The sequence below is a fragment of the Lycorma delicatula genome, chromosome 9 (genome assembly GCF_047948215.1).
Source record: "Lycorma delicatula isolate Av1 chromosome 9, ASM4794821v1, whole genome shotgun sequence".
NCBI lineage: Eukaryota > Metazoa > Arthropoda > Insecta > Hemiptera > Fulgoridae > Lycorma > Lycorma delicatula.
The window spans coordinates 690,004-703,458 of NC_134463.1; the positions used below are offsets into that span (position 1 = coordinate 690,004).

The 13,455-nt window shown below is 30.5% G+C and overlaps 1 protein-coding gene across 1 annotated transcript in view; it reads left to right on the top strand.

Moving 5' to 3' along the window:
* LOC142330207 (cAMP-dependent protein kinase type I regulatory subunit-like) overlaps window positions 1-13,085 on the top strand; it is a 144,029-nt gene extending 130,944 nt beyond the window's left edge. Inside the window, exons 4-7 of the mRNA XM_075375337.1 lie at window positions 6,736-6,891; window positions 9,140-9,340; window positions 10,982-11,200; window positions 12,945-13,085. Coding sequence (XP_075231452.1) covers window positions 6,736-6,891; window positions 9,140-9,340; window positions 10,982-11,200; window positions 12,945-12,953 — 585 coding nt within the window. The 3' untranslated portion in view covers window positions 12,954-13,085. The remainder of the gene's footprint in view (window positions 1-6,735; window positions 6,892-9,139; window positions 9,341-10,981; window positions 11,201-12,944) is intronic.
* The last annotated feature ends 370 nt before the right edge of the window (window positions 13,086-13,455 follow it).

A 13,455-nucleotide genomic window follows, 5' to 3' on the forward strand; every position in this document is an offset into this window, starting at 1 on the left:
ATTATTGTGAAAAAAAGAAACTTTTTTAAGAAATTTCAAAGTATTTTTCAAATTTGAATCGACTTTTTTTCAAATCTAGGCGTTCCAAACCGTTCAAACTTCTAGAACATATTGTTAATACATAAATAAAGTAAATTGTAATAAGATTACGTTCAATTCCAATTCTTTCGGAAAAGTTTTTTGTTTCATTACTGATTTTGTTCTCCGAAAAAGCGAGAAACCATTTTATTTTCATCGTAACTCCGTTAGTTTTATGCTAATGACTTTTACCAAAGCTAATTTTAAAGGTCTTTCAAGTATTTTAAAGATATTCTATACGTTTCCTCTAAAAATTTTCCGTTTTTCCGTTATTTAACGTTGAAAGGTTCGACTTCAGTTTTCGGTGAAAAAAAAGTTACCTTCAACGGGGCATAACTCGGTTCGTATGGTATCCACAGAAATAAAAAAAAAAATAATAATCTCTTCGTTATTTTATCAGCTTCGTTTTTGCTAATATTAATTTTTTCGATATAAAGTACGGTTTTTGAGTTATTCGTAAAAAATCGTTCAACGGATGGATGAAAAATAAGATTTTCAATCACGAATAAGTAAAAAAGTATTGACTTTACAAAACATTTTTTTTAGAATTTATTTCTCCATCGATTTCTGTGGTTATTTTGAACGTAATAATTTCCACCCTCGAGAAGAGGTGGCATCCACCCCCAGGGTAAAAGCACACATCGGCACTATGCAATTTTTGTTCGTTGAGATTTTCTATAATTACTGTCCAAATTTCACGTCAATCGGTTTTGTCCGAAAGAATTCTGAGCGAAAAACCTTCAAACACTTTTTTTCTTCTTTTTTTTGTCTTCAGTCATTTGACAGGTTTGATGCAGCTCCCCAAGATTCCCTATCTAGTGCTAGTCATTTCATTTCGGTATACCCCCTACATCCTACATCCCTAACAATATATTTTACATATTCCGAACGTGGCCTGCCTACACAATTTTTTCCTTCTACCTGTCCTTCCAATATTAAAGCGACTATTCCAGGATGCCTTAGTATGTGGCCTATAAGTCTGTCTCTTCTTTTAACTATATTTTTCCAAATGCTACTTTCTTCATCTATTTGCCGCAATACCTCTTCATTTGTCACTTTATCCACCCATCTGATTTTTAACATTCTCCTATAGCACCGCATTTCAAAAGCTTCTAATCTTTTCTTCTCAGATACTCCGATCGTCCAAGTTTCACTTCCATATAAAGCGACACTCCAAACATACACTTTCAAAAATCTTTTCTTGACATTTAAATTAATTTTTGATGTAAACAAATTATATTTCTTACTGAAGGCTCGTTTCGCTTGTGCTATTCGGCATTTTATATCGCTCCTGCTTCGTCCATCTTTAGTAATTCTACTTCCCAAATAACAAAATTCTTCTACCTCCATAATCTTTTCTCCTCCTATTTTCACATTCAGTGGTCCATCTTTGTTATTTCTACTACATTTCATTACTTTTGTTTTGTTCTTGTTTATTTTCATGCGATAGTTCTTGCGTAGGACTTCATCTATGCCGTTCATTGTTTCTTCTAAATCCTTTTTACTCTCGGCTAGAATTTCTATATCATCAGCAAATCGTAGCATCTTTATCTTTTCACCTTGTACTGTTACTCCGAATCTAAATTGTTCTTTAACATCATTAACTGCTAGTTCCATGTAAAGATTAAAAAGTAACGGGGATAGGGAACATCCTTGTCGGACTCCCTTTCTTATTACGGCTTCTTTCTTATGTTCTTCAATTATTACTTTTGCTGTTTGGTTCCTGTACATATAAGCAATTGTTCTTCTATCTCTGTATTTGAACCCTAATTTTTTTTAAATGCTGAACATTTTATTCCAGTCTACGTTATCGAATGCCTTTTCTAGGTTTATAAACGCCAAGTATATTGATTTATTTTTCTTTAATCTTCCTTCTACTATTAATCTGAGGCCTAAAATTGCTTCCCTTGTCCCTATAATTTTCCTGAAACCAAATCGGTCTTCTTCTAACACTTCCTCCACTCTTCTCTCAATTCTTCTTTATAGAATTCTAGTTAAGATTTTTGATGCACGACTAGTTAAACTAATTGTTCTGTATTCTTCACATTTATCTGTCCCATGTTTCTTTGGTATCATTACTATAACACTTTTTTTAAATTTGACGGAACTTCCCATTTTTCATAAATATTACACACAAGTTTGTATAATCTATCAATCGCTTCCTCACCTGCACTGCGCAGTAATTCTACAGGTATTCCGTCTATTCCAGGAGCCTTTCTGCCATTTAAATCTTTTAATGCTCTCTTGAATTCAGATCTCAATATTGTTTCTCCCATTTCATCCTCCTCAACTTCCTCTTCTTCCTTTATAACACTAGTTTCTAATTCATTTCCTCCGTATAACTTTACAATATATTCCACCCATCTATCGACTTTACCTTTCGTATTATATATTGGTGTTTAAGTGTCAAACACTTAATAATGGGTTATTCTGATTAGACACGTTCGTAACGTTTGGTAGCCGTTTGTACAGTTTATTTATTTTCTGTTTGAGTGAAAAATTTTCATTCTTTGTTTAAAGAGAGAAAGAAACTTAGTTTTTACTTTTTATTGAGCTTTTGTAGTTTTAATTCTATTTAAACTAATATTTATGAAATCTTTTTTACGTTAAATTTTGTTTTGTTTATTAATCGACGATGAATTAGTTTTGATAATATCGCTTTATTTTAATTAAATTTTTATTAACATTTTATGGTATATGACGAAGCGGTGTAGTTGTAAACGCGGTTAATTTAAGTCGTTTCCGTTATATGACTGGAACATTATGGATTGTAGCGTACAGTACATCGGTTACATACGGTCTTACTAGTTTTGATTTCATGTTATACTGTACGAGAACAAATTAGCGATAGAATATTGTATCTACTTAAATTAATTTACCGAGTATAATTTCATGCTAATTTTTCACTCTTTTATTTGCTTTTTTCCTTTTTCTGTATCGCATTCTATTATAGTAATAATATCTATTCACTTTGCATCTCCTCTTTATGCTGCGTATATTTATCTCTTTCTTTTGTCTATTTAATTTTTAACGTTTATGTTATCTTTACTGTTGCATTATTTTACACCGATACACCATCCGTCTCTACAATTTACATAACTATTATGTTGATTACGGTACTAATTTGAGTGTCATGATTTATTTATAATACATTTTATTGACGATTAACGAGTATCGGTCGTCATTTTATTCTTCGTAATGTATATCGACTAGTAAGTATTCTCTAATAAAAAAATTATCTATCTGTGTTGAAAGATTTTTTTGTAAATTACTTAATAATCGAAGAAAAGTATTGCGATCGTGAAAACCAGTAACTTTTTGAAGCTATCGCAATTTTTGGCGTTTCATTCTCTATCTTTCTTCCTTAAACAACCATTCCTTTTTTTCTTGACTCCTTTCCTCTAAACTCTAGATAAATATTAAACCAACATTTAATATTTATATAAAACGGTGAAAAAGTGTATTACCCCTAATCGCAAAATTATAATATAAATATTTATATTATGCGATAATAAATTCTAATTTTGCAAAAAAAATTCCTTTGTTTGGAATAAAAACACTTTTTTTTAACCGTATACTCGCAAACCTTGTCCAAATGTCTACTCGTTAAAATGAAACCTATAAATAGAAGAGATCGAGCAACCTCATCATTTCTGTCGGAGCTTTCTCATCAAGCGATGTATTTAAGAATTTATACGGGTTTAAATCAGACAAGGCGATGCTCTCTAAAGTTATAACTCTACTAAGAATGATAAATCTGCTCCTTGGCAGAATTTTTCTTACGAGGTCTATCACTGCCCTGTCATGAGTTGTACCTTGCGGTTTGTGAACGGTTACTGCCCGGCTTAATATTAGAGTTAGCATTCTGCGCTCGACATCTCCGTACCCCATTGTCGCCTGAAATGTTGAACGATCTGGTGAAATGGCTACGCAACCGTCAACATCTTTCATTTTAGGACCGATAGTCTCGTCGATAAATTTTATGGGTACAGCTTCCGGTAAATATTCTTCCTCGTATATCAAACCGAAGCGGTGAGAAAGTTGCTCTTGCATTTCGTTTGACAAACGTGTTTGTGTAGTAAATATCACTTTCAAACATTTTAAAATGGCGACCATCTTATATTTATTATTATTAATCTACTATTATTATTTATTTTTAGTAATTTTTATTATATTTAGTGGAGGAAAATTATCAGCTTGCATAACGGTGCGCAAGCGTACTGCCGGGTTAATTGTCTGCAATAACTCGATTGTTTGTCGATGGATTTTTACAAATGAAGTGTCATTTTGTTCAAAATAAAACGCTTAATAAATTTTGTAAAAATAAAAATTTAATCGAATAAATAATTACAAAGATAATGAAGATTAAAAAAATTTGAAATTTTTGAAGGTGACGTTTTCAAAATTCTTTTTTTTTTGTATAATATGACAGTAGTCGTAGATTTGTCAAACTTAATTAAAGTAGGTTGTTTACCCGATCCTGAAAAATAATTTTTTTTTTGTTGAAAATCACAAAATGGTCTTCCGAATAAAAACAAAGCAAAATAGGACTTATGTCTCGATATGAACTTTTTTGCTCATTTTGGTGTCCAGAATCAGTTCCTGAAGTTTGGTTAATGCGTCCCGGAACACCCGTATAATGCAAACCCTACTTCAAACAATGCAAAATCGGCAATAGACGTTTTAGTACAATAAAATGAGGTCTACAAAAATATAATATAACAATAAAATGCAACGTAAAAAAATATGATATAAGAATACTTTATGAATGCTTAGGTACATATATTATCATCAAGTACATATGCCCTAGCGAACTCAAGATGAGTTATGATGATGAGACGCTCTTGAGATCTCATTTTACTTGTGAGAATCCCGTTTAGTCGCCTAGCGATCGGTTGAGGTACTACTAATTTTACGTAAATTTATGTTGGCTGGCACCGACTTCAAAAATAGCTATTTGTTGTAAATACTTCTACTTTTTTTTTTGTCTTCAGTCATTTGACTGGTTTGATGCAGCTCTCCAAGATTCCCTATCTAGTGCTATTCGTATCATTTCAGTATACCCTCTACATCCTACATCCCTAACAATTTGTTTTACATATTCCGAACGTGGTCTGCCTACACAATTTTTTCCTTCCAATATTAAAGCGACTATTCCAGGATGCCTTAGTATGTGGCCTATAATAAGTCTGTCTCTTCTTTTAACTATATTTTTCCAAATGCTTCTTTCTTCATCTATTTGCCGGAATACCTCTTCATTTGTCACTTTATCCACCCGTCTGATTTTTAACATTCTCCTATAGCACCGCATTTCAGAAGCTTCTAATCTTTTCTTCTCAGATAATCCGATCGTCAAAGTTTCACTTCCATATAAAGCGACGCTCCAAACATATACTTTCAAAAATCTTTTCTTGACATTTAAATTAATTTTTGATGTAAACAAATTATATTTCTTACTGAAGGCTCGTTTAGCTTCTGCTATGCGGCATTTTATATCGCTCCTGCTTCGTCCATCTTTAGTAATTCTACCTCCCAAATAACAAAATTCTTCTACCTCCATAATCTTTTCTCCTCCTATTTTCACATTCAGTGGTCCATCTTTGTTATTTCTACTACATTTCATTACTTTTGATTTGTTCTTGTTTATTTTCATGCGATAGTTCTTGCGTAAGACTTCATCTATGCCGTTCATTTTTTCTTCTAAATCCATTTTACTCTCGGCTAGAATTACTATATCATCAGCAAATCGTAGCATCTACGATTTAATTAATAAATAAAAATATTATTTGTAACTTTTTAATACTATTATTTTTTGATATCGGTTTTTATTTTTAAAATTATTTTATAATCTAAATGTATTTACATTAAATGGGTATTATAGTAATCGCTAGGCTCTGTGTTTTGAAAGCGCTTCTCGATTAAAACTTTGTTTTTTATATTTGTATATTTATAAAATTATACGAAATGAACTATCGGTGACTAATGATCATTGTAAGTAAACTTTATTTTTGATATTTTATTGAAAGTAAAACGCATTATTTTATTCAGTGCGTGTTTTTTTTTTAAGCATATCACTTTGATCTTGCAAAATTTTATAAACTAAATAAATGTCCAACTGTATTAACTATATCTTTATTAGAGTGTTTGTATTTACTTTAACATTTTCTAATTTACTCATTTTTCCATCTCTTCATGTAATATGACTTCCTGGTTTCTAGATCGTATGATCTCAGGTTCGATTTCTAGCAAAGGTCTGCCGTTTATTCACGTATCTTTTCATACTATTTTCACCATTACATTTTACGTTTCATTTTCATCATTGAAATACTAGTATTTGCAAACGCTTGTTCCAGGTTGTAGCGATTCATTCTATTTACTGAAGATTTGGTTAGATCTATCTGCTAAGATAAATTGATAGAACATTTTGCGTTGTAATCTTACTTGTATGTTACATAATTCTTACTTAATGACACGCATGAAGTATCATTCTGTGAACGTCTGAGAAGCTGTTTGAATTTATTGCAGAAAATAAGTTAATTATTTTAATAATTACTGGATTTGAAATAAATTTAACCGATAATTTATGAAGACACGATTGTTTCTTTAATTTTGAATTTATGTTTCACAGGTATAATTTATATTTTAATTTTTTTCTAGGAGCAAGCGCATGATGCAAAACAACAAGCTCAATCTGCTGAAGATACAGAAGATCTTTCTCCCCTACCGTCTCAGGCCCAAAGACCAGCTCAGCGGCGAGGTGGCATCTCAGCTGAACCTGTCACGGAGGAGGATGCCACCAGCTATGTTAAGAAGGTATACAAAAGTAAAGAATTAGCTATAACTATTATAAGGGAACGGTGTAAAAATAGTTACTATTTATTATTTTAAACCCTTTAAAATGATGATTCATTTATAAAAATCTGTCGAGTAGAAATATCTTATTAATTTTCCACTCTTTCTGATTTCTTGAAATTCACAAACATCACCGTGCAAGAATGTAAAATCCATATCAAACAACAACACTGATTTTTACTTACCTGCTGAAATTATGGTTTTCATAAAGTCTTTATTTCGAGAACTTTGTAGTATGCAACTTATAGAAAGTGTTTCACAGTGTTTCACAGGTGAAACACAGAATCGTAACGAATCGTTCAATAATATGTTGTCACTGTTATCATAGATAAACTTTAGTTGTATTAAATACCCTAGCGGTTACAATTTTTAATGAAGACGGTGCCAGGAAATGTTTACGCTTTGAGAATTCAGTTTAGAACCAAAGTTACACGTAAATTGCACTCGACTTCGATTTCATATGGCGATAAACTTAGGCGAGAAAAAGTAGCGAGTAAAAAGAAATTAGAGGTCTTGTATTATTATTATTGAGGTCTGATTATTAGAGGTCTTGTATTATTATATTATTAGAGGTCTTGAAAGCGATAACTTTCTAAAAAAATTAACCTCTCTGCAGCCTATTAACAGTCAATACTTGAGACAAATAGGTAACGTTTTATGAACTTTCTTTGGTGGTGTAAATATTATTATATAACAAATCCATCTCTATTAAAACAGAAAAAAGAACCATATTTTTTTTTTTGCCAATCTGTGCAGGAAAGTGTGGCACGTCTGCTTTTCATCTAGAAGGTTTGAGGGTTCAAATTCTGATCAGTCTTGAAATTTTTTTTAACAATACTACAAAATTCATTTGTTATCAAAAAAGAAACAAGTAAGGTAGCTGTAATTGGTGTAGGCATCTATTTACTAGACAGGGAATAAATAAGTAACAGTCCACCAGAATAGAACTTGTTGTAATGTTTGTAATAAAATACCAACTTTCAAAAAATGTTTCAACCGATTGTTTCAGATTTACAAAATCAATATTACCCTTTCATGAATTAAGTAGTTAATACTAAGCAAAAATTAATGTTTTCAAATAGTATCGATTAACATCTTAGAAATTATTTTGTTTTATTTATGTATTTGCTTTACTATTATGTCAGTTATTTTGTTTGTTTTCACATAGACCATAATCAATTTTTATGAATGCTGTGATCTGTCTTTTTCTATAGATTCCTTTAATATTTTCCTGTTAATTTTCGGGAAATTTTTGTTTTTATTGATGGAGAGCATTTCTTACTCATTTCTAATGGGTTCTTTAATATTGCATAATTATGTACAGATTTGAAAAATATATTTATTATTGCATATTTTTTTATATCCAATAAAAAAATTTTATTTGTAAATTAGATTGGCTTCTCTTTCTTTTCTGTAACTATAAACTGACTTTCATTTTGTAGACCTTATATCAATCTATTCATTTGTAGACTATATTATTAGAAATTTGAATATCGGTGTGAATTTATGCATAAAAATAGGAATACTACCCATCATTTCTTAAATTCATGGGCCTAAGAAATTTTCTTAAGTATTACTTTCACCAGTGGAATTTTTTTACTCTATATTGTCATCTTACATTTTATGATGCTGCTATTTAAACACCTGTTTGCATCAACTTTTTCATTTTAATGAAAAAATTAGGTTAGAAGTTAATTACTTTCTCTAAAATTAAATCCATATGTTTGTTTGTTTGTTTGTTGATCTATTACTAATGCATTGTATTACTATAATATTACAATCGCTATGAAAAACCATCAATCAATTTTGATATTACTTGAACCGCTAAGGAATTATCTTCAAAGTATTAAACTGTAAACACCTTAATGGTTAATTAACTTGCCGATTAGTACAGTAAACTTTTATTATTAAAATAATAAAGATTTAAAGATTATTATTTAAATTTCTAAAATGCTGTTTAAAATGTAATGTATCTATTGTATTATGTTTAGGTACTACTGCCTGCAAGATGGATATGCTGTCTGTAGCATTAATTAAAGTGTATAGATAAAAGTATAATGTAATGTACCTTTTTCAATCTTCTAAACTCCCTTTGTAACTTCTATATTCTTTTTTTGGAGTTGTCGATTGCATTAATTCTATTTTGGGATTTTTTTATCTATCAATGATAAAATTATATTAATTTGCTTGTAATTTGAATTTATTCTAGGTGGTTCCAAAAGACTACAAAACCATGGCTGCATTATCAAAAGCGATTGCCAAAAATGTACTATTTTCTCATTTAGATGAAAATGAGAGGTCTGACATATTTGATGCTATGTTTCCAGTTAATTTTCTTCCAGGGGAAGCTATCATTCAACAGGGCGATGAAGGAGATAATTTTTATGTCATCGATCAGGGTGAAGTCGAGGTAAGTTTATGTTGTTTAAATGACGATTGTCTGGTTATTAATATGTAGCATTAAGAAGTTCTGATTATGAAACTTTTGCGAAACTTCTTTTGCAAACTTCTTTTTGCAAACTTCTTTTTGTTGTTTTACTTCTAAACATTTCCCTTTCCTGTATTTTTAGTATTTTTCAGTTTTTTTATATATGAGATATCCTCATAAATTGCTGCCAAAATAATATTATTTTTTGTATGTGCTACTTTTTCTTTGTTTAGTATTTTATTTATACAGAATTATCATAAAAGAATGGTTCGGTTTTGAACACGGTTTAAATTAAAACAGAATTACTTACAGTTTATGTTTTTTATTTTTCAAATTTGTCATCTCAAACATTTTTTTACATAATTAATAAATTTCAATATGTGTGCCCTTAGTCGCTCGACAAATGTCCAAACGATACTCGACTTCTCTCCAAACATTAGTTAACATTTCTTCGTTAACGGTTGTCATTGCTTCATTAATCCTGTTTTTTAAGCGGTTTAGGTCGTGAATTTTTTGTGTATAAACAACGCTTTTGATGTACCCCCACAAGAAAAAAATCGCAAGGTGTCAGGTCTGGACTCCTTGGAGGCGAAAGTATGGGTCCTTGCCGGCCTATCCATCGATCTCCAAATTTTTTGTTCAAAGTGTCCGTGACCGATGCACTGAAGTGCGGGGATGCACCATCTTGTTGGAAATGAAGTTGCTGAGGAAAGCAATAATTGGTTAACATGTCAAGATACACAACTCCATTAATTGTTTTTTCAGCAAATAAGAAACGCCCTGTTACACGATTTTTCATCACGCCACACCAAACATTAACTTTAGGCAAATCGCGTTTTTCTCAATAATTGCGTGTGGGTTTTCAGAGCCCCATATTCGTGAATTGTGTCTGTTAACACATCCATTCACATGGAATGTACCTTTGTCTGTAAAAATTATATCATCTAAAAATGATTTGTTTTCACTTATTCTGTCCAACAGTTCAACAGCGAAATTGTAATGTTTTACACCATCATCGGGTTTCAATTCCTGCAGTATCTGGATTTTATAAATGTGTAATTTCAGTTTTTTATGTAAAACTTTGTGAACTGTTGATTTTGGAATACCTAATTCGACGATTCAACGACGCTCTGGGATGGACCTCCCAGAACTTCTAATTGCCGATCGTCTAATTAGTTCAACTGTTTCTTCTGGTACACTTGCTCTGCCGGTTGATTTCTGTTTCTTAACTGATCCAGTTTCTTTGAATCGTTTGAACCAACGTGTTATGTTATTTTTGTGTGTTGGATCTCTCCGAATTCACGTCGAAATGCACGTTGAACTAAAATTATGGATTTTAATTCAGCCATAAATAAAACACACTCTGCTTTGTCTTTATCCGAGAACATAGTAACTCACTAAACTCACCGCAACAATACAAGAACTGACGTTGTGGTTACAACTGCTGATAAACAAACTTTTGGGTTGGAGGCTTTCAGGGATACCAATATAAGTTCTAGAAATTTCCCTACAATCTTCCTATGAATTACTGAAACCGCACCATTCTTTTATGGTAACCTTGTATTTTGTTTTATTGAAACTTAGTTGTTTAAACCCAAATGAATTACGGTTATTTTATTACAGGTTTATGTGAATTCTGACCGGTTACAACAATCGGTGAAGGTGGAAGTTTTGGAGAATTGGCTCTTATTTATGGAACACCCAGGGCAGCTACTGTTCGTGCAAAAACAGATGTTAAATTGTGAGGCATTGATAGAGATTCTTACCGTCGTATCCTTATGGTCTCAACAATACGGAAACGCAAGATGTATGAAGAATTTTTGTCTCGTGTCTCCATACTCGGTTTGTACAAATTCTGTCTTTTTATTTTATTTACTTGTGTTTACCTTGTATTTCAATGTCTGTAGTAATTCATTATTTTAGTAGTTGCTATCTACATATCCAATATTCTAAGATGTGGTGTAGAAAAAGATGATATTTTTGCTTTTTTATAGTAACCTGCATTACATTTTCAAGATTCATAAATTCGTATGATTAAATCATTGCCACCTGTTTGAACTGGATTTGTAAAAGCCAATGAGCGCACACTTTGTGCTTTTCCAGTTGGTAATTAAGATAATAGATATACCTAACTCTTCTTTGTTGTAAAATTTTATGGTATCATACTCAATTCATCAACAGTAAATGAAGCCCAAGGTACTTTTTCCAAAGGGATTTCACTTCCTACCAGCCAAATACCATTTCATAGTTTTTCACAGTAGCTTGATCAGTTGCTACACAATATACCCTTTTTATTCCTTAAAGTGAGCACATTTTTGTGTTCATTGTGACACTCATACCATTGGTTCCTTCAAGATATGCTTCCTCAGAAAAAATGCAATTTCTTATTCTTTTTTGCTAACTTCATAAAATACAAATAATGATAAACTCATTTACATGAAGTACAAATTTGCAAACGAACTGGACACATGCTAACCTTGAATTAAGAAATTAATTGAATTAATGTTACATAAATAAGATTTAATGTTTGTATTATTGATATGATAAAGCTGCAGAATATCAATAACGGTAGCCAAATTACTAGTAATCTAAATTTTACATAAATCTGTAAACAAATTAAAGCTAAAATATGTTCAAATTTAAAATTATAAATCTATTAATAATAATTTATTTAGAAATAATGTTTTAGATTATTTAAATTATCAAGGTTTGGACTGAGTATTGCAGTTACGTCCAGAATGTTTGTCAAAAATATTCTGTTTCCTACCATGGAACCAGTCTGGTTTAAGGGTAACAGGGTTGTTTCACAACAATGGTTATACATTTGGCCCCTGAATTCTTTAAAATAAAGAAAGAAAATATAAAAACAGTGTGGAAAAAACTTGGGGCAAGGTAAAATAAATTATTGAACTTTTTTAAATCAAATTTACGTGACATATTCTGTTAACGAATTAAGTATAAATAAATAATTATTTTTCATTTTATTTATGAAAGTTTATTTTACTTGTTAAAGATATTTAAAATTATTTAGTATTATTTATAAGAATGAGAAAATAAAAATTTCATCAAAATTGTATAAACCATTGTATCAAAATGGTTCAACTTTGAAATTTCTGGAAACAGTATTGCGACTATTAGTGTTGTGGCTAAAATTATAGTTTTTGATTCCACTTTTTACTGGATTTTTCCTGTTTGTAATTACATAAATTGCAGATTAAATTTTGATGAAAATTTATCTATCTTCGATCTGCTTTGAAAATTGTTTACATTGTGTCTTATTTTGGTAAGAATTGTTGTATGCATTTCTGTATTAGTTAAGAATGACAGTATTTTATACTCTTTTTAATATTATTGTTTAAAAAAGGGTTACTCTAACATTTCTTAAATTTCTTTATTTAATTTTTATACTGTTTGTTTTTTTTACTCTTTATCTTTGTTTATTTTTATATTTTTTGTTTTTTACCAAAGTCATCGCATCACACTAGTGTGATAATTTGTCTAATTTTATTTTTTGATATTAATAGATAGACAGCCTGCTAGTCTGTTTATGCTTTTGAAAAGTAATACAGTAAATTTTATTTTACAGAGAGTTTAGATAAGTGGGAGAGATTAACAGTAGCAGATGCCTTAGAGCCAGTTTCATTTGAAGATCGTGAGACAATAGTACGACAAGGTGAGCCTGGAGATGACTTTTATATCATTGTTGAAGGTACAGCACTCGTCTTACAGTATAGAGCAGGGCTTCTTAAACTTTTTTATATAGCGACCCCCTTCAAGCTTAGGAAATTTTAAACGACCCCCTCCTCCATATAATGAAATATATATTAACCGTAGATGTAGATGTAATATCGCACTATTTTACAATGTAAATAAAATAAGGATTAAAGAATACGTACCCATTCATTTAACATATATATAATTGGAAACGTTGACGGGATATCGGTCGTAATAAAACACAATAAATAGAATGACATAAAACTATATATATATTTATTCAATAGAAAAAATAAACTTTTGTAACAATTTTTTTATAAGAAAACATAAAACTATATCTATATATCAATAGAAAAAATAAACTTTTGTAACAATTTTTTTAA